Source organism: Chenopodium quinoa, unplaced genomic scaffold, assembly GCF_001683475.1.
Source record: "Chenopodium quinoa cultivar QQ74 unplaced genomic scaffold, ASM168347v1, whole genome shotgun sequence".
NCBI classification, from domain to species: domain Eukaryota; kingdom Viridiplantae; phylum Streptophyta; class Magnoliopsida; order Caryophyllales; family Amaranthaceae; genus Chenopodium; species Chenopodium quinoa.
In genome coordinates this window covers 6804685-6827047 of record NW_018742951.1, presented here as the reverse complement: position 1 = coordinate 6827047, position 22363 = coordinate 6804685, and the positions used below count along the sequence as shown (strand labels likewise).

Sequence of the window (22363 nt, the reverse complement as noted above, 5' to 3'; positions counted from 1 at the left end):
AAAGGTGTAATTTAGGAATATTTGATACCTCTTCTTGTCTTTTACAAGGTAAAAGCTACTGCCATCATGAGGGGAGTTCTGTTCAAAGTGATTTCATGCTTACATTTTTCCCTCCAAACTGTGTTCACTATTCTAGAATTAAGATAATTATCTCCAAAGAACAAGTATTGGAAATAAAATTCATCATTTAACATTACACAAAGAATTTCAGTATTTGAAAGTAAATTTGAGTTCACAAACGCAACCTTAAATGTCATAGTCCCTATACTATGTCCGGACATGTAGCACAAGCAAAATCAGAGCCTAATTTTCTTTCCAGATCTGTAATGACACATTAATTTAAGGATGGCCTCATTTGATTAATTATGCTTATTCAAAAGATTATGGTCCTTGAGGAATATGATTCATATTTTTCCACATATAGAAGATTAGAAAAACAAGAAGGGAAAAATCCATGACCTCAATCATGAAAAAGGTTTCATAATATACCATCCATGTCAAACTCACAACACAAAACAGACAGAGCTTGTACTAAAAAACTTTGTAGACAATTCCATCACTGGTGATACATAGAATAGATGATTCAGACATATATGTGTACCTTAATGCACGAACAAGAGTTTGAGGACTGCAAAGAAGATAGCAGGTATCAGTTAGCACATTCGAATACAAAATATCTGAGGCAAAACATGAACATAAGGGTTGTTATAACAACCCAAAAAGCATGTTATTTACATAGGACAAGTTCAAGCAAAAACAAAAAACAGAGACAAGGGTATTTTAATTTTAAAACCCATACAAAATCTTTCACCCTCACTTATCAATCAAATAAGTTAACCTACCTTAAACATTTCTAATTAAAACCGTATAAGATTAGCCAATTGTCCCAATTAACGATTCTAAATACTTATAAAATCCCATCAAGGTTAACCTGGCGCGCCTAGTTAACTTCTCAACTGTTGTATCTTTGAATGACCATTAGGTAATACAAGTCATATGTAATAGCTAAACAGAAAGTGTACAGTAACATATTCATCAGAACTAAAAGAATATTACAGAGTACAACAAAGCATTCAATTTACTATTCCCAATAGCTGATCATAAATTCACATTAATAAAAAAAACATATTCATTGAAGTGGTCCACTTTTTTTCCTGGTTTTCTTTCAAGAAAGTAGTACCTTCATGTACCAGTTGCTCATTAATCACATTCATGTTTGTTACAAATATCAAGCAAATAACTACAAATGGGAAATTTCTCGCGGCCAAACTAAGGATGGCAACTTTTTTCCCTTAGCGTCTGCTACTTTCTCCCCTCTTTTTACCCTAAGTGTTTGTGTAAGCAACCAAGAAAGAAAGAGCATGCGTTTTCTTATAAATAAAATTCAGTTGCACTGTTGAAATAACCGGTCTGCATTTGAATCATAAAAATCAAAGAATAAGAGTAATTTCTTGAGAAAGTAACGGCATTTTTACTTCTTACAAACAAAGAATGCACATACCTTTCTTTAGAAAGTTTATAGAAGTTGCCAATGTGACCCCATAAGGTCTTGTCGAATGTTTCCCAAGTTTGGTCTACATCTTCAAAATATTCTCTGGGTAACAATCAATATTATAAGTCTTGAAAGCATCACATGATAAAGGAAACCGAAAGCACATACATCATCAACATATTAATGCCAAAAAAAAAAAAAGAAAACAAAAAAAAACTAAAAAAAAACCCACAGCTTTCAGTATAATCTTGTTCAATTATTGAGTTGAGATGACTTAGTATACGAGGTCACTTTCTTGTTTGAGCAGAGTTCAATCATCTTTGATCCGAAATCATACAAGAGAAATTTGTTTTTCAGGGTATTAATCCTATATGTATATAAAAACCTTACTCTTTTAACTAGACAACCGAATTCATAAAAAACAAGACTCCAGAATCAAGATCTACAGCAAATTTATCATAAAAATCCAATTGTCCTCATACAGATAAGCCAATTGAGAACAGGCTTCTTGAGTCTCTAGATAGTTTGAACTATTACTAGCACTAGATCTAAGCACCTAAGGGTTCCTCACTACCAATGCTTATCTTTGTTTCATCCTAAAGAGGGTGGCGGTTGACACCATGTCTAAAGGAACTATTTGATTAGATATGCCAATCCTGAATTTTTTTTATAGCTTTTTAGGTGTAACCATTGTGATAGGAATGGGACATATGTGTATAAATGCTAAGAAATTAGATAATTACCCAAGCATAAGCACGGGACAAAACATGTCATCACCAAGTAACTGCTTGGGATGATTGATTATCCCGCTTTTCTTTAACCACCAATAAACATTACCAAGCATCCAGGAAACAAAGCTTACCTTATTCTTCCAACCTCTTCTTTATGTGATGCAACAGCGGCTAACGCAAATCGCCTTTTTCCATCTAGAGCAGTCAATCTCTGCCATAATTAACAGGGCTAAGCATAGGGAAGAAAAACATAATAACACCTAAAAAGAGAGAAGTATGCAAAATTTTGATTTGCCTCGTATGTGTTGATAAGCTCTTTATCATCACTTAGTGATTCTCGTGCCTCAGCTGCTTCATCAGATATGGACATCATTCCCTCAATATCCTGCATTAGGTTCATTTAATTAAATATTATTAAAAAAAAATAACAAATTAATCATTACAAATCAATAATAGGAAAATTTGATGGACAGCAACATCTCTTCAGAGTAACCAAGCTTGGGATGATTGAGAATCCAACCTTCAAAGTCTTGTTCAAGTTATTCCTCACATTGCTCAGGAGTTTTATCTGATCATGATTATCTATCAATGTTTGGCATTCTTGGCATAGTCTGATATCAACAAGAAAATCAAATTTTGAGTGAGCCATAAATATTTGCAATGTGAAAAATCAAAAGGGGAGAGCAGAAAAAGGAGGGGGAGTGGAAAATTTTGGAATATTACTGCAAGCCCACTTCTTCCTCCCAATAATTTCCCTTTCCCACTACCATCCTCATCTCTCCCCTTCCCTACCTTTTACAATTGCCAAGCAAAACACATTGTTATTGTAAAACTTGGACCTTCTGAGAAATTATAATTCCCAGTCATTACTGAAAAAATTTCGGATGAAGGTACAACAACCTATTGAGAGGTATGAGGATTGTAGTTTTTCACACAATGAGATAGGAACCTACCAGAATTCATAGACCAGTTGTGCATTATGAATACAAAAATTTGGATATTCTTATGGATAATTTATAGAGATTTGCTAACAGACGGATAAAGAGGATTTACATATGGTTTTTGTTGATTTGGAGAAGGCCTACAATAAGAGACCAAGGGAGATACTTTGGTGAGGTTTAACAAGGAAAGGCATTTTGCAGAAATATATAGACATTATTAAGGACATGTATGAGGGAGCTAGCACAAGAGTGCACCACTCTTATAAAATTCTCGTAAATTCTATTTCACTTTACTCACTTGTTTTTACCCAACTTTTATTCAATTGATTATATTGCTATGCTCTTTTTCCTTTATGGACGATTCCTTATGACAATTCATGTTAGCCGACCCCAAATCCCAAGGATACAAAGTGGGCCCTATGTTATTCTTATATATTTTTAAGAAAACAACTGGTGTACAATATACAGCAAATAGAAGTTAGTAGCAGAGCATTCCATAAGACTATCCAACTTAGATCTGCACCACTAACGATCCACATTGAGAATAAAATATGAGGTTGCTCACTGGCAACCTAAATCTTAATCGCCACTAGTGGCCAATCCATTTTATGAACATACTCTTCCAGCAAGCCAAAAAGGACAACTACTTCCCTTGTTCTCAGCCTCACACCACAAATTTTTGAGCATTCATGCCACTAAATACTCTTATCTTTTTTTAAGCAATGACATACCTCCTAAGCCATATCAAATAATCTACAAACATATTTTCAGAAACTAAGAACAATATGAAGTTTACATCGAAATAGAGTCAAGAGTCCATCAAAGTCTAGATCTTAACCTATGGTGTACATTCTTAATAATTTTATTAAACCAGCAGCTAATCATTAGAGCCAGGCAATGACACCTCTATCTCTACGCCTAGTTCAAACTCTTACCATCATACTAGCCTCCCACCCCTTTCTTCTCTCGAATAGGAATGGTAGACAATGTCTAAGAAAAGCACGATTTAATACCATATGGGTTTGGATTAGGTGAATAATGGAAACATGCCAAAATCCTTAGTGTGTGTGTGACCCAAGAGAAAACTCTAGTTAAGGCCAAATCTCCAGAACTCATGATGTATAAGAAAAGAAGGCTTTAAGGTTAGAGTGAGGCTATGCTCAAACAACATACTTCTCGATGGAAACAAAGTTATCTCGAAGATTGTTAACTGTTCTTTCTGACAAGGAAAGTGATTTAAGTCCAGATTGTGCCTGCTCAACCTACAAAAATGCATATTATTGGTTAAATGTCAGCAGATTTACAATGAAAGATATCAAACAACAATAACGCTACACAGATATTAGGAAAATATTGAAGCTATTTAAAAGCTTGAAAATACCTGTTCGGCAACCATGGTGCTAAGCTGAGCATCATTTGCCTGATGATAACAATAGAAATTTACAGTCAGGTCAAGGAACTACCAAAATATTCTATAGAAAGCAAATAAGGGGATTTTAAAAGCATCTTGGGCACTTAGCTACCAAATACTACAAAATGCATGGCACCCAAACATTTGATGTATAACAGGCAATGGCCTGAAACTTAGTTGTTGTACGTTGTTACCTCTGCTTGCAATAAAAATTATTCAACCATCAAAATTAATAATTTATATTATACTCATTCATCAAGTATAAAATTTCCTTCACATATTACATTTCATAAATACATCAATACACACATAGCATCAAGTTAGAAGAGCCAAGAAGAAGATATCCTGCAAATTCCAAAACCAAGAGAAGAAAAGATTGATCATGGCCAAATAGAATAGTGCAAAATATGCCTTCTCCAAAGCTATGACTATGAACCTTTTTTTTTTACGCTTGAAAAATAAATTCATTAAAAAGGCAAAAGAAGAGATTTAATTAATTAGGAGTACCAGTAGTCCATACATATATTAGAAGGATCCGGTGAGAATAGGTTTATATGTGAGAACCCAAGTTTATATGAGAATTGAACTAAATTTAGAACATGTAAGTAAAAATTTAGAACATACGAGAAAAAAATTAGAACATATGAGTAAAAAATTTAGAACACGTGATTTAAAGTTGTAAAAAACATATGAGAAAAAATTTAGAACATTTGAGTGAGTAATAATTTATAACATCTGATTTTAGATTTAGAATGTTTGAGAAAATTTTAAAAACCTAATTCAAATTTATAACATATGAGCAAAATTTAGAACATTTAATTTAAAATTTAGAACATAAGAGTAAAAATTAAGAACACCTGACTTAAAATTTAGAACATATGAGTAAAAATTAGAACAAGTGAGTTAAAAGTCCAAAACATACGTGTAATGATTTAGAACATATGATTAGAAAATCTTAGAACACACTATTTTAAATTTAGAACATATAAGTTAAAACTTAGAACAACTAATTTTAAATTAGAACATATGAGTTAAAACTTAGAACTAAATTAAAATTTTAAACATGTGAAACATGTGAATAATAATTTAGAACATCTTATTTAACTCATTTACAATTTAGAACTTGCGAGCAAAAACTTTAAAGCACCTGATTTAATATATAGAACATACAAGTAAAAATTTAAAACATAGATAGTGTTCTCACATACGAAAGAGTTCTCACATAAAGAAAGGGTTCTCGCGAGAGCCATCCCCTATATATATAAGAGAGAGGGGGCACAAGCACCTTGTAAATTGTTTTGTTGCTACTCAGCCCTCTTAGTATCCAACTTTTCAAGCAGCAAATTTTTTTCTAAAGACAAGAGTTCCTTCTAAAATGAGCACTTTCACTTGGAATTTGGTGATCCTTAGGAACAATACTAATGACATGCTTCAATAGTGTAGGCTGGGTTTGGTTATTTCACCAGATATTTATGCTTTGGTAAGCTGCTAGTGAGTTTTATTCACGTACTTATACATTGTGATGTGGCCAGATACCAAGTTATTTGCATTGCATGAGGAATTTTTAGCTTTCCCTTTAGATGTTGATTGGCGGCAATTTAGATTTCGAGGGTTGTTAAGGGTGAGGAAAATAAGTTATTGTGGCACAATGCTTTACGACAATCATGTGGTGTGTAAGGCTGGAATATAATTCAATAATCTTATTAGAAGCCTCTTTATCTTTTCATTTATATGGGACAAAGTCACTTAGGCTATATTCACTTGACTTATTACAAGAACTTATCAATTATTCTTATTAAATTAGATCAGAACGGATCGGAATTTTTAATTTTCATTCACATTGTTAAGTATTTGTATGGAAAAATACACATTAAGGTAAACTTAACAAGACCCCATATGAACATATCATTTTTTTTTTTTTTAATGGTGAAGAATTGACTTGGAGTGTGTTAGTAGAGTTACCGGAGCTAATGAACCTTCGTATGAAACTAGAAGATCAACAAGAGTTGATGAAGGAAAGGCATTGCTAGTAGCCCCGCTACTAAACCACCTCGAACAATTTTGGTGTTTGATAATTATTATGATAAGATAGAAGAGGACACTAGTGAAGATGAAGCTAATCAAGAAGAGGAGGATGCGTATGACATTGATGAGATAGATTACTAGTGTCTTAGTATGCCGGGTAGCAAACTTGAAGAACTACTATATGTGCTTTTCTCTCTACTTATTTTACATGTTTATTTTATGTTGAATGTGTGAATTGTGTCTTAGACCTCTTAATTGAAGACTTTTATGCCATTAGCGCCTTTAGCGGTATCTTGTGGTTCCTTTTGCTATTTTATGCATTTATAATATGTTATTTTAAATATATAAGGCTTATATATTACTATAGAAGTGATTTTAAAGGGTTTTGGCTCTTGCGGTGCGTCTCGTATCCAAAAGGATGGAAGGAGTACCAAGTAGTCAAGTTAGCTAATTTAACCACTACTTAAAAATAAAATAAAATAAATAAATAAATAAGTAAGTTCTTGAATCAGCTGCCAGCCTGGCACAATTCTCCATCAATAATCACCTAACTACCAAAGAGATCAACTCCATCCACTGTGAGTTGTGTCAAGATTGTCAGCCAAAAAAACACCTTCGATAGTAGTTGGATAGGAAACCTTTGCATGTTTTATGTCCCTTCGATTATCACTGTTTGTTAAAGCCATGCAAAGCATATAAATCTTTTTTAAAGATTCATTGGCAAATCCATACAAATTGTCCCTTTCGGTTGTCCCTTCAATATCAAGTGAATTCACGCTCCAATGCAACGTCATGCCACATTCTAGCGTGAATTCACGTTGGCAATTTACCCTCGCAGCCATGCTTACGCCTTTTTATAAAACTAAATAAGAGGGCTAGCGAACCTGTTAAAGTATGCTGAAAATGGATAATGGTAGGCTCTAGTGAAGTTAGAAAGTGGAAGGGTTAGCCATAGAGATCACCATTGCTGTCTAATAAAGTTCAGGCTGCCAAAAACATGTCCAAACAATCCCAAAATCATCAGCTTATGGCAAATTTACCAGCTCAATCTCCAAACAATAAAGTTTGAAACCATTAAGCTGCCATTCAACTGCAGATATACACGATCAATACATAGGTTTAACTTGCTAAGGAGTAAAAAGAAAAACAAGAAAATGCAAATCCAAGCATAATTGTGGACTTTCAAGACCAATCTTGTTTGAGTTAAACAAAAGTACAGCATCTAGTCTAAATCCCATCAAGGGCAAAGACGAACTAAGAAAGTTTTAAAATTTTACCTAACCCTGAACAACAATACATCTAGGTTGGTAAGTTGAAAACAACACACAAATATTTGAGGCCATAAGGTACAGTGCAATTAACGGTAAATATGCTTTAGTTCATTTCATGGTGATAAGCTCACTTGAGTTCACTGAAGAACAGAATAATTCAAGAATTTTCAAGGCATCATTCTTAGTACAAGTGCAAGGAAAAGAATTTCTAGGTTTTCTAGCCTCTTGAACTTCATAAATCAATTTATCTAACTTCAGGTCTTCAGTAGAGCCATGTTTCCTCACATTTGAAGTTTCTCAGGCTATGAGGTCCATTGGCATCCTGAACAGTAATTGTCTAGAATAACATATGCCAGTCAACATAACTTTCCACCATGTCAATCCATGTCCGGCCTGAATGATAATTAATCCATACAGCATTTTGTATTCCAAAATCTCTTTCAAAAGCGAAAAAGAGAGCAAAATCCCATAGATGGTATAGCATAATAGTGTTCAAATTCTAATGAACAGCAACTCTAAGTATCCAAGAACACAGCCATGTTTCGGCAGCATGATACAGGGGTATGAAGATTAAATAAAGGTATTTACTAAATCCAATAAACATCATTACATTTTTTTAAGGCGAAACATTGTCTTCATTAGGAAACTGGCAAAAGTGATTACTAATTGTACAAATAAAGGGTTGTAAACCCTCCAATCCAAACATGTTTTCAACCTATCAATCCACAATAGTATGAGATTAACAACTCCCTAACATCCACATTACCGATCCAAATTGCACTATCAACACGACTATTAATTCCGAACCGAAAGAGTACATTTCAGCTAAAACTTAATCACACATCACCAGGAACAATTTCCACTAATAAGCGCACAATTGCAGTATATAAGGCAATAAACGAAAAGCACCAAAAAACAAAGAAAGGTTATTTACCTGCTGACGCGAAATGTAATCAGCCTTAATCGAAGAAATAGATTGTAGGAGTTCAGGAACAGGCAAAAGCTTGGCAACCTCGCGCACTGCCGCTTCTCGGGCTTCGACGCCGAGGTCTTCCACCATCATTTTCGCTTTCGAATCAAAATCAACGTAATCCAATAGATAAAGATGAGCTCAAACTTCAATTTTGGTGAATTTCAGGCGATTGCAATCGATCATAGAAAATTGTAGCTGGTGCATTGAATTTTTCTGGAAACAGGAAGAGATTTGAGCTGAATTTTCTCGAGGATTTGGAAGAATTTTAAGATGGGGGTTGGCGATTTGGCAGAATTCGTAAATTTGAAGTCAGCAAATCTTGAATTCTCTTTCACCTCTGTTCGATTTACCTCCGAGAACATGTACAATAGGAGGAATCCACGAGACAGGGCTAGACGGGTTTACTTTAACTAACAGACCGCAACAAAACGAGGGAGGTCGAGTTTATTGAATTCGTTTATGAAGTAGCAAAATGGTAAATATTATTCCTTTCGTCCCATAATACATAATATGACACAATCAACATGTTAATATACTAGTTTAACTTTATTTTTATACTAATTTATGAATCAACCTTCGTCCCAGGCTGTAATACCCCTAATAATTATATACTCCATCTATATATATTTTATAAAGAAAAGTTTGGTTTGGTTTTACTTTCTCTCAAATTTATGAGTAAGTTATTTTTTTTTAAGTTTCGGGACGAAACTTGTTTTAAGGAGGGTAAATTGTAATACCTGTATACTTTATGATTTTATAAATTATAAAATTAGAGTCGTAGTATATTTCAAAATTTTATTTTCTTATCTTATTTGATAAAATTCTAAAATTAATTTTTATGTTGGTCAGAATATTTTTATGATAAAGTATTTATATCCTTTAACCCTACATTACTGTTTTATTAAAAAAAAAAAAAAAAAAAAAAAAAAAAAAAAAAAAAAAAAGAGAGAGAGAGAGAGAGCGGAGCCGTTTTTTTGTTTTTTTATTTTCTTTTCCTATTGGCTTACACGCTAGCTTCATAAATCAGTAAACCCAAATTTGATTTTCTTTAATGTTTTTGGTTTATTCTATAATCTCCACCATCACATTGATCTAGCTATATGTTGATTGCAAGCCGTGAATTGTAAAGTTGCCGACCTACTTCGTCCCTTTTATATATCATAGTTTTATTGTGATTCGTTGAAAGGTAATCACACCAATATTAATCTTTGGAATTGTTTAATTATAAATTATTGTTTGTATTGATTATACAACATATTATTGTGTGTAAATTTTATGATTCGTTATTTGTATGATAAAGATTTATATATACTTGTATGTGATTAGTGTGTTGTATCTTGTATTATATGATTTAAGTGTCGTATCGATTGATTGTGTTTTTATTTTAGGGTTTTCAATGTTGTTGCTCTATGGAGTATTGTTATATTGAGGTTTTAGGTTATTAGTATTGTTTTTGGGTTGTGAGTTAATTATATTTGGGTATTAGTTTTATTGCCCTATAAGAGTTGAGATATACTATGATTGAATCGAGTTCGAATTTTTATAATATTTGGGAACATGTGCCGTTATTGAGATATTGTTTATTAATCCGTGAATGGTAATTTGATCGATGTATGAGATCAAAAGATTGAGAATTATTATTTTGATCTTGGTTTGAGGCTCGATGTTAATTACCTTAGTCCTTGGCATGTTGGTAAGGAGATAATGATCATGAGTTAATGAGGTACAATCTTTATTTATATTTTTTTATGGTCCCCTACAGTGGGATTTGACCCATATTGGTCATAATTAGAGGTGTTTTCTGGTTATTGAGAGTATTCAAGTTTTTATACTTGTTGGTTTGTTATTCGAATTACTCATGTCCAAGGCTAGGTATTAAACAAAGAGCGTGGCACACTTATGGATAGATGAGTTAATTGAGTAAAATATCGTATTATTATTCGAGGTTGGGTTTGACAAAGGTTATTTCCAGAGTACAATGTGTAATGTAGTTTTGAACTACATTGTTTAATTGAGTTATTAGTGTTAATTATTCTATTATACTCTGTATTCTGATATGTGATGATTACTCAGCTTTTTGCTGACGTGTGTGTTGTTTTTGTTGTGCTACTTGTGTTTGCGGCCATGTCTTTTTCTTATGGTGGCCCTGCGACGATCTATTTCGGAATTTCTCCTTAATGGTGAATAGTCTAGTTTGTCTAAACAGGTTGATCAAGTGATCGTAGCTAAAGGAGCTCAAGTGTTTCGATTAGTATTTTATAACAAGTTTGTAAAGTTGTATAAATAGCTCACTTAGATTATTGAGTTGTAATTATTGGGATTTTGTAAGCCTTAGCACTTGACAAGTCGTTGAGTGTGGTGGTAATACCTCCGATTTAGGTGTATGCTTCCGCAGCTTTTATTCAAAGGTTGTTTGTTTTTCCTTTATTTATTACTTATTATTAGCTAGTGAATTGGGGGTGTTACACAGGCGATGCCCAGATTGTTAAATATGGGCGTATAATCCTTTTTGATAATGCAAGATGTTTAGACATACGATATCATATACGTAATAGTGTACTTTTTGTAGTTTTGAAATTATTATTATTAAACTTAAATTAATTTTACTGAACTGAAAGTATTTTTACCAAACCAAAATTATTTTTACTGATTAAAATTTATTTTTACTAATTCTCTATTTTTTTTAACTAAATTAAATATATTATAAATAATGGATCTTATTTTAAAGAAATTTTTGAAACGAATTTTATGATGAAAAAAAAAACCGAGTTATACGACATTTATTAAAAGTTATGATTAATTTTGCATATATCAAATATTAGAAGTATAGTAATAATAAAGCTCTATACAACATTTTCATCTTAAAATTTTATTGAACTGAAAGTAATTTTACCAATATTCACTATATTTTTTAAAATAAATAAATACATTATAAATAGATCTTATTTTAAAGAACTTTTGAAAATGAATTTTATGATGAAAATGAAACCGAAATATAGGATATTTATTAAAATTATGATTAATTTTGTATATATGAAATATTAGAAGTATATCGACAATAAAACTCTATACGAAAATTTTATCTTAAAAAAATCTATCCAAAATTCGCTTATCTAGCATCATATGTGTCATAAAAATACGTATTTGTCACCTACGTGGCGCGACACTTGGCGAAAAACTGAAATGTCAAGTGTCGCTGTCTCATGGTGTGGCTGCGAGACCGGCTTTATTTATTAATGATATATGATATGATATGATAATTAAATATTAATAAAAATTATTTTTTAAATTATATTATGAATCTTTATATTAATATCTATCTAACAACATATGTTATGATAACATATGTTTTTATTATGTTAGTAAAAAAATTATGGTCAAAACTAATGCATGAATAGTGAAAAAAAGTCTAACGTCTCATGTATTATGGGACGGAGGGAGTACGTAAATCAACAAAAATGTCTAGTCAGTATAGCATTTTTGTAATTATACTACCAAAAACTATGTGCCTATATCCCTACTTTTCCAAAAGTACGAATAAACTCTTATGAATAGTGTTAAGATGATTATGCCCCTAAAAATGTTTATTTACGTATTTACCCTTTTAAACCCACACATTTATGAATAGTGTTGAGATGATAATGCCCTAAAATGTTTATTTACATATTTGCCCTTATTAATGTTAATTATAATTTTTTTTTAAACTTGTAAGTTAGTGTACCCCTAAAAATATTTATTTACATAATTTTCCTCATTCACACTACTATCAACTAAAGTTATACTCATAGACAAATTCAGGGGGTGATCCAAAAAAGGAGTATAGTACAAAATAGGTCCCTCACGTTTGACAAAAGTTTGGTAAAAGTCCCTAACGTTTGAGAAGTTTGGTTTTGGTCCTTCTACCACCACTTTGGGTGGTTACTTTGATGACTGGACCAAACATCAGGGACTTGTGACATGACGGAAGTACTTGAAACATTAGGGACCTACAGCAATGACGTGGAATTGGGAATAATTAAATGGGAATCCTCTTGCGTACGCAACACTTACAAGGAAAACATTAGGGACTTAGTGGGACACGTGGACAAATAAAAAAAAGCGAGAACGAAGTGTTTGGTTAATTTAGTGAAAATTAACCTTGGTGAAGTTAAACTATGGTTAAATTACTTGGGAAAGCGCGCAAAATGACTGAAGTAAGTTAAGTCAGCAATAAATATTCATTTCTACCAAAAAAATCTAGTCGCCCTTTCATTTCTTCTCCCCTGTTCCAAACGAAACCCAACCATTATTAGACCTTTAAGGAAGGCGATTCCTCAGTTCGTTGTGCGATTTCGACTCGTTTTCCAGTGATTTGCAAGGTACATTACTTACTTTATTATTGTGGTTGTTTTGTGTTTAAAATTTTCTAGGTAATGTTAGGGTTTAAGGGTTTATGATGATCAGTTGATTTTTTATGTTAAATTTTTTGTTTGTTGTAAGTAAACAAGGTGTTAGTATGCGTTTCTTGTTTAGATAATTAAAATGTGTTGAAATTTCCAATTCCTTGTTGAATTGAAACCCTAGAAGTTCCTATGAAGTAGCGTAAAAAATTTGTAGTTTGAGTTTGAAATTGGTTTTATGCTCACAGTTGGTTTTTACTACTTAGGATAAACAATGGCCGATCTTGATGAACTTCACCCAGTGTTGTCCATGTCTGACGTTTTTCAATTTCACGTTTTCCCTCGGCTTAGAGACCCAAGGGACACTGAGTGGTGACAAGTGTCTGCATGGGGTGGAGAAACATAGCTCGATATGGTCTGAACCAAGCCCATCTAGTTCTGGGAATGGAGGATATAATGTGCAAGAATGTGTTTGTTAAACTTGATTCCTGGGATGCGAAGAAGGTTGAGTTGGTGTGCAAGGATTGAAGAAGGATGTGGAGGAAGAGGTCTTGGTATCCTTTCACATAGAACCTTGACACTTTCCACCAAGAAGTGGGCATTGCAGTCTGTTTTTAGTTGTGATGGATCATAGTTCTAGGTTCACATGTTTGGGGAATGGTGGGCTTACAGTGATGGGTTTCCTCTATTGTTTGGGGATGAAGACTGTTAATAAGGAATTGGGGTGGGGTAGCCTTTTTTTTGTTGGACAAAGTTGTAGTTGATAGGTCATGTTGTTTTTTGCTTGCTGGACTTATGAATGAATTAGGATTGTTAGAAATTTAGAGTGTGGTAGAAGAGAGCCCTCTCCGTGGAATGGAGAGGCTGCGGTTGGGAAGCCACGGAAAGCCGCGCCCGCGGCATGGGCGCGGCCACGCATCTCCAAAAAGTTGGGTGAAATCTGCGATTTCCCTGTCCGCGCTCGCGGGCTGAATTGCCGCGCCCGCGGGGTCGTGAGGAGCGCCCGCTCCTCCTGGCAGTTGCGGTTTCGTTTATTCTTTTAATTGCGAAATTAAAAGAATAACGATAATAATTCTGGTTTTTGCTCTCTCTGTTTTTTCCTCTCCAAGAATTCTTCTTCTTTACACTTTTCTCTAAGAAACTTGCAATCTCTTATAGAAATCTCTATCAATTAAGTTAAATCTTTGAGAATTTAATCATCTTGCTACAAATCTTAGTGCAAAGATTGTACTGTTATCTATTGTATCTCAAAGTGATTTTCCAGTTTCAACCCAAGCACCGTGGTGGGGGAAATAATCACTTTAGGAAAGTGTTTACATGCCTTAGACAAGTATCCGGTATTGAAGACTCACGTGGTCCTTGGTATTCTCATGTTCTTGGTGATTTCTTTGGCTTGGAGTAGAGGCAAGTTTAGTATCTTTCATATTATTGTTTTTTCCTTGTAACTCTGATTACATTGATATATTGGTGTTTGGTTTGTAATACTTTGATTAGTATTGTTTGTTGTATAATTTGATTGGAATTATACACTGCTTAGGTTTTGTTCCACCATCTTTAAGTAATTCTTTTTGTATTGAATTGCTGAAAACCTAACAATCTAAAGTGATTATCTAGAATCATGTCTAGTGTGAAAGAACTTACCACTAATTTTGTCAAACTTAAGAATTTTGATGGTGTGGAATTTCGACGTAGCAAGAAGAAGATGTATTTTCTTCTTACTTCAATACTTCGTTGAAGGTTGCCTATGTCATTAGTACTCCTAGGCCTGTAGAACATGAGAATGAAACCATGGAAGATGTTCGTGAGAAATCAAAGTGGGATAAGACTTTATTTGTCGGGGTCATATTCTCAATGGGATGGAGGATGATTTGTTTGATGTGTATCAACATGTTGAGTCTGCTAAGGAACTATGGGAGTCTTTGGAGGGTAAATATATGGCTGAGGATGCTTCTAGCAAGAAGTTCCTTGTAAGTAATTTCAATAATTTTAAGTTTGTTGATAGTAGGTCCATCATGGATCAATTTCATGAGATACAACGTATTTATGGTAATTTGAAACAACATGGAATTAGTGTTGATGAACTATTTGTTGTTTCAAGTATCATTGATAAGCTACCTACTAGTTGGAAAGATGTGAAACATGAATTAAAACACAAAAAGGAGGACATATCTTTGTTTGACTTGGCTACCCATCTTCAAGTTGAAGAAGAGATAAGGGCCATGGAAAATGCTAAGGATGGGAATCCTAGAACTTCCACCATTAATGTGGTGGAAGAAGGTAAATCTAGTGCTTCAACTAGTGGAAAGAGGAAGAATGTTAATTCTTCCAAAGGAAAGTCCAAGAAAAATAAGGACAACAACAAGTTTGCTTGTTGGGAATGCGGTAAAACTGGACACCGCAAGAAGGACTGTTACATTTTTAAGAAGAAAATGGAGAAATCCAAGGAGGGCCATGCTTCTAGTAGCAAGGACCCAACTGTCAAAGGTAATCCCTTACATGAGGTTGAATTTAATTCCGTATGGATTTAAATGCAACGGATCCTAACATTTTTATGGTACAGGATGATGACTCATGGTGGATGGATTCGGGGGCTTCAAGGCATGTATGCAAGGTGAAGCATCGGTTCAAAACCTTTCACAAGGTTGTTGTTGATGGTGAAGAGCTCTATATGGGGAACAACTCTTCCATCATGGTCCAAGGAAGAGGACAAGTTGAGCTAATGTTTAGTTCGGGCAATGGTATCATTCTTAGGGATGTACTATATGCTCCGGATATTTCTAGAAATCTTGTATTAGGCCCTATCCTGAATCGACTTGGATATAAACTAGTATTTGAAGCAGATAGATGTATTATTACTAGAGGTAGCACTTTTATTGGACGTTGTTATTTAACTCATGGATTGTTTAAACTCTCGTTAAGAGAGAAGTTTGTAATGATGGATGATGTTTGTTTTAATGTTGATAATGACAATGGTGTGAATTTGTTTTATTTATGGCATTCTAGATTAGGTCATGTTAATTTCAATAAGTTGAATTGCATGTCTAAACTAGAGTTAATTCTACCTTGTGATATTTCTTCTATAAATGTTCTACTTGTATGTTGAACAAGATCACTAGAACTCCTTTTAAGAGAGTTGAGAGAAGTTCTAATATTTTAGAACTGATCCATAGTGACTTGTGTGATTTTCATAGTACTCCTTCTTTGGGGAACAAAAGATACAAGATTACTTTTATAGATGATTTTTATAGGTTTTGTTATGTGTATCTTTTGCATTCCAAAGATGAAGCTTTGACAAAGTTTGATATTTATAAAAGAGAAGTAGAACTACGAGTAGAATCATTTATTAAGAAAATTAGAACTGATAAGGGAGGAGAGTATTATGATTCTGCTTATTTCCAATCTTTGGGTATAATTCATGAGACTACAGCTGGTTATGCACCACAATCAAATGGTGTAGCTGAAAGGAAAAACAGAACTCTTGAAGAAATGGTTAATTCCATGTTATCTTACTCTGGTTTGAGTGAAGGGTTCTGGGGTGAAGCAATGTTGACTGCTTGTCACATTCTTAACCGGGTTCCCACTAAGGGAAAAGAATCTACTTCTTATGAACTTTGGTATAAAAGAAAGCTAAACTTGAAGTATCTCAAGGTTTGGGGTTGTAGGGCAATCGTAAGAGTGCTTGACAACAAGAAAAGAAAGCTCGGTGAAAGGGGCTTGGATTGAATTTTCATAGGTTATGCTGAACATAGGAAAACCTATAGGTTCTATGTAATAGAACAAAATGACTATATATCGATTCATTCGGTTATTGAGTCAAGGGATGCAATTTTTGATGAAAACCGTTTTTCATCAATGAGTAGACCTAAGGATCTACAAGTTAGTGCCAAAGGAAAGGAGATTGTTGATTTTGATGATCAACTTGAATCTCATGAATGTTCTCCTAATAATGAGGATGAGACTCCTCATGTTAGAAGAAGTAAGAGACAAAGGAAAATTAGGAATCCTTTAGATGACTTCATAATATATTTGGTTGAAGGGTCTAGGGATGTCCTTAGTTCCACTACTCCATATTGTTTCAATGTGGATAGTGACCCAAAGACTTATAGTGAGGCCATATCTTCCCAAGATAGTGCATTTTGGAAGGAAGCTATAAATGATGAGATGGATTCCATCATGGGAAATAATACTTGGGTCATAGAGGATTTACCTCGCGTTGCAAACCTCTTGGTCGCAAGTGGATTTTCACTAGGAAAAGGAGACTGGATGGCTCCATAGTGAAATTTAAAGCCTGAGTTATCCAAGGCTTTAGACAAAAGCATGGTGTTGATTATTTCGATACCTATGCATTGGTTGCAAGAATTACCTCCATAAGGTTATTAATTGCAATGGCTTCAGTATATAATCTAGTGATTCATCAAATGGATGTCAAAACGGCATTCCTTTATGGAGATCTAGAGGAAGAAGTGTATGTGAAACAACCCGAAGGGTTTGTTTTGGAAGGACAGGAAAATAAGGTGTGTAAATTGGTTAAGTCTTTGTATATATGGACTTAAACAAGCACCAAAGCAGTGGCATCAAAAATTTGATGACACGATTTTGTCCTTTGGATTCAAAGTGAATCAAACTGATAAGTGTATTTATAGCAAATTTGATGACAAAGGTCATGGTGTCATCATTTGTCTATATGTTGATGATATGCTTATCTTTGGTACAAGTCTACAACAAGTAGAATTGACCAAGGAATTCTTAACCTCATCTTTTCAGATGAAGGATTTGGGGGAGGCGGATGTCATTTTGGGCATCAAGATCATTAGGGAAAATGGAAGACTTATTCTAAGTCAATCTCATTACATTGAGAAGATGATCAAACGGTTTAATATGTTTGATAAGTGTCCTGTAAACACCCCCATGGAACCTAATGTTAAATTAGTTAAGGTTTCGGGGAAAACAATTTCCCAATTGGAATATTCAAGGATAATTGGATCCTTGATGTATGCCATGACAAGTACAAGACCTGATATTGCATTGGTTGTGGGAAAACTTAGTAGATTTATTAGTAACCCGGGTGCACAACATTGGTTTGCAGTTCGGAGGGTCTTGAGGTACCTTAAGGGTACGTTGGATTATGGTTTGTCTTATAGTGGATTTCCTTCGGTTTTAGAAGGATATTCTGATGCAAGCTGGATCACTTACAAAGAGGATGACTCTTCTGTAAGTGGTTGGGTGTTCATGTTTGGGGGAGGTGCCATATCATGGTCTTCCAAGAAACAAACTTGCATTGCCGATTCCACTATGGCAGCAGAGTTTATTGCTCTTGCCTCAGGCCCTCAGCTAGTAAGGAAGCTGAGTGGTTGAGGAATCTCATGTTAGAGTTGCCTTTATTGCCTAAGCCAATGTCACCGGTGGCAATCCATTGTGATTCGAATTCGGCTTTAATAAAGGCATATAGTCTAGTGGATAATGGTAAGTCTCGGCATATTTCACTTAGGCATAGCCTAGTGAAAGAGCTTATCAATGATGGGGTCATAAATCTTGACTATGTTCCTACAAAATTGAATTTGGCGGATTGCTTTACTAAAGCAATGCCAAGGCATTCCATCAATTTTGCTTTGAATGGAATGGGTTTATGTCCAAAAACACAAATTTGTGAAACCCAATCTAACACTTGAAGAAACATCAAGTCTTAGATTCAATGTGGTTGAATTGCATTTTTGATGTTTGTTAGCAATGTTCTGTGACCCATGTTGCTATGTTACTTGTGATGTGTAAGGTAGCGTCTATTTTAAGTTCTCAAAGATCTAAAGTTGAGAAGCTCTAGATGACGGTGTCTTGTCACAAGGGCACTATTACGTATATGAGAACCTACCTATAAAAGTTCGAAGTTTAGCCGCTTCAAGAAGTCTAGATAGACATATAGACTTTGATGAACTTATGAAAGATACAGACACATGGCTGTTTAAAAGTATCAAGTGATGATAAATTCAATTTGTCTTGTATGTACTTCACCTTCGAATGGTTGGATATATTCGTGTGATTCAAGCCATATGGAAATCACGGAATATGATCATCGTTAAGTGTGTTTTACTAGGTGTCAATTCAATTCGAAGGGACATTGACATTGATGCATGAGATGTGGCTTAATTGTTAGAAGTGGAGAAAGTTTTAAATGACAAACTCTAAATGGGGGAGGATTGTTAGAAATTTAGAGTGTGGTAGAAGAGAGCCCTCTCCTTGGAATGGAGAGGCCGCGGCTGGGAAGCCACGGAAAGTCGCGCCCACCGCCTTATGAGCCGCGCCCGCGGCATGGGCGTGGCCAAGCATCTCCAAAAAGTTGGGTGAAATCTGCGATTTCCCTGTCCGCGCCCGCGGGCTGAATTGCCGTGCCCGCGGGGTCGTGAGGAGCGCCCGCTTCTCTGGTGAAGCGCCCGCTCCTCCTGGCAGTTACGGTTTTGTTTATTCTTTTAATTGCGAAATTAAAAGAATAACGATAATAATTCTGGTTTTTGCTCTCTCTGTTTTTTCCTCTCCAAGAATTCTTCTTCTTCACACTTTTCTCTAAGAAACTTGCAATCTCTTATAGAAATCTCTATCAATTAAGTTAAATCTTTGAGAATTTAATCATCTTGCTACAAATCTTAGTGCAAAGATTGTAGTGTTGTCTATTGTATCTCAAAGTGATTTTCCAGTTTCAACCCAAGCACTGTGGTGAGGGAAATAATCACTTTAGGAAAGTGTTTACACGCCTTAGACAAGTATCCGGTATTGAAGACTCACGTGGTCCTTGGTATTCTCATGTTCTTAGTGATTTCTTTGGCTTGGAGTAGAGGCAAGTTTAGTATCTTTCATATTATTGCTTTTTCCTTGTAATTTCTGATTACATTGATATATTGGTGTTTGGTTTGTAATACTTTGATTAGTATTGTTTGTTGTATAATTTTATTGGAATTATACACTGCTTAGGTTTTGTTCCACCATCTTTAAGTAATTCTTATTGTATTGAATTGCTGAAAACCTAACAAGGATAAGGGTAGTTTTTGCTGATTTGTAGTGAATGATTATTGTAGGGAATTTTTAAACTCTCGCCCTACTCTGGTTCATGCTTTTAGGCATGGCGGCGTTCCAAGGAAAAGAATCTAGAGAAAAAGAGTCGCCAACAAGTTTTAGGAACTTGTAAACCGTTCACGGGTGTGAAGGTTACACCCCATTCACGATCACGATGATCGCTAACTCCATAGTGGTCCGGAACCATGACTGGATGTTCGAGAATGATGGTACGAACTTGATCTAAGAGAAGCCAAGCCCACCCTAAATAGGCCTCTACTCAATTCTTATCATATTCATGTGCGCTTTTCGATCAATATACATACATCAAATTAACCCTAAACCTATTTAATCTATGTTGGTTGATTATTAATGCACAATCAAATCTATTATTGGTGATCACTTGAATTAAAGTCATATTAGCCTAAATCAAATTATTAATTATCTTATTAGGCGTGATTTCAAGTACAAATTCCCCTTAAACCTGCAAGAAAGGGGCGTGATCAAACAATAACAATAAATCATTGATAATCAAGCAACATATAATAATCATAACGATCATCATAACAACATTGTTAGTAGTAAGATCCTAGGTATGATACTAAACAGATTAATAACAATCCTAGCATGTCACTAATAACAAAATCAAAGTGTTATCCTAGCATCATAAAAACATTGTTAGTGGTAAGATCCTTGGTATGATACTAAACAGATTAATAACAATCCTAGCATGTCACTAATAACAAAATCAAAGCGTTATCCTAAACATGATACTAGAAGTCATATAACATCCTCAGCATGATACTAGGAATTAAAATAACATTGTAAGCATGATTTCTATTCCAAAGTCAAAAGAATAATAAGAAGGGTGATTGAATTAGTCACTTTGATGCCTCAACCTTCTTTCTATTCAAACAATACACACGTTAGTAAACTTCAAGAAAGTTAAATAAATCAAATATGAATTGAAATATAGATTTGGAACCAAACCCTCAGAACTATCAACCTTTCACGTCGAGGGCGAAGGCAACGTCGAGGATGGCTTAGAGTATTTGAATCTCATGAATGAGGTATTGTGGATGATTTAGATGTATCAAGGATGTGTTTAGGCTAAGGCTAAGAACATGGGTGTTTAAGAGCTTTGAAGCTTATGAAGGATTGATGGTGATAATTGTTGATGATCTCAAACGGGGGAAAACGTCCTATATTTATAGGGAAAAAAGAGTTTGGTGATCAGAAAAAGATCAGAATCTGGAACGGAATAAAATTGCTTTTGACGCGGGGTGACAGACTTGTCGCGGCGCGCCAGTGTCAATCACGGCGCAATGAAGCTGATGTGTCGCATTGGTTCTGTCATTCTGCGATGATTTATGAAGATAAAAAAGTCGTACGGAGTTTAATTTCTAATAGAATTAGATTTGTGAAATATATCCGGACACCTTTTAATTTGAACGGGATAAGGACTATCATATGAGAAGTTTTATTCGGTTTCGAACTCTTTTGATCTTTATCTTTTCGAAAAAGATAGATTAGAACCTTCTAGAGAATTCTAGAAGTTTCTAAAGAATCCTAATTGGTTTAGGATTTATTTGGACCCTCATATGATTATTGGGCCGTAGATAAGGTAGACTCAGGCTCGGTTTGAGCTCGGTTTAGTATTTTGGCCATAACTTATTCGTTTTAAGTCGGATTTGGGCTTATAATATATCGTTGGAAATATCTTTTCAAGCCCCATCCAAATAAACAATAATTGGACTGAGATAATGGACCAAAATAATCTGGTTTGGACTTTTTTTTGCTTTGGACACGAAATGAATGATTTTTAAGTACACGAAATGAATGATTTTTAAGGACACGAAATGAATGATTTTGGATTAAAACATTTTAGGTAAGGTAAGGAATATGGTCAAGGCTTGAGGGAACTTCACGAGACTCTTCAACTTTTTACCGAACTCATTAATCAAAGACGTGAAAGGTCCTCATCACTAGGTTTAGTTTTTGGGGAGACACAATCAGGTGTCTATAGAAGCCCCCACTTTGACTGAGCTTGGAGAAACGTAAGTTTCAAAAACAAAAGTTAAAGTAAGCCGATGGGGACG

The 22363-nt window shown here is 34.5% G+C and overlaps 1 protein-coding gene across 1 annotated transcript in view; it reads right to left on the bottom strand.

Moving 5' to 3' along the window:
- The window catches only part of LOC110728590 (exocyst complex component SEC6-like), a 28161-nt gene extending 18893 nt beyond the window's left edge, over nucleotides 1–9268 (bottom strand). The window contains exons 1-8 of the mRNA XM_021908229.1: nucleotides 8806–9268; nucleotides 4546–4584; nucleotides 4338–4426; nucleotides 2744–2834; nucleotides 2519–2608; nucleotides 2355–2434; nucleotides 1502–1594; nucleotides 602–628 (exon numbers count right to left, since the gene is read on the bottom strand). Coding sequence (XP_021763921.1) covers nucleotides 602–628; nucleotides 1502–1594; nucleotides 2355–2434; nucleotides 2519–2608; nucleotides 2744–2834; nucleotides 4338–4426; nucleotides 4546–4584; nucleotides 8806–8934 — 638 coding nt within the window. The 5' untranslated portion in view covers nucleotides 8935–9268. The remainder of the gene's footprint in view (nucleotides 1–601; nucleotides 629–1501; nucleotides 1595–2354; nucleotides 2435–2518; nucleotides 2609–2743; nucleotides 2835–4337; nucleotides 4427–4545; nucleotides 4585–8805) is intronic.
- Between the last annotated feature and the right edge of the window lie 13095 nt (nucleotides 9269–22363).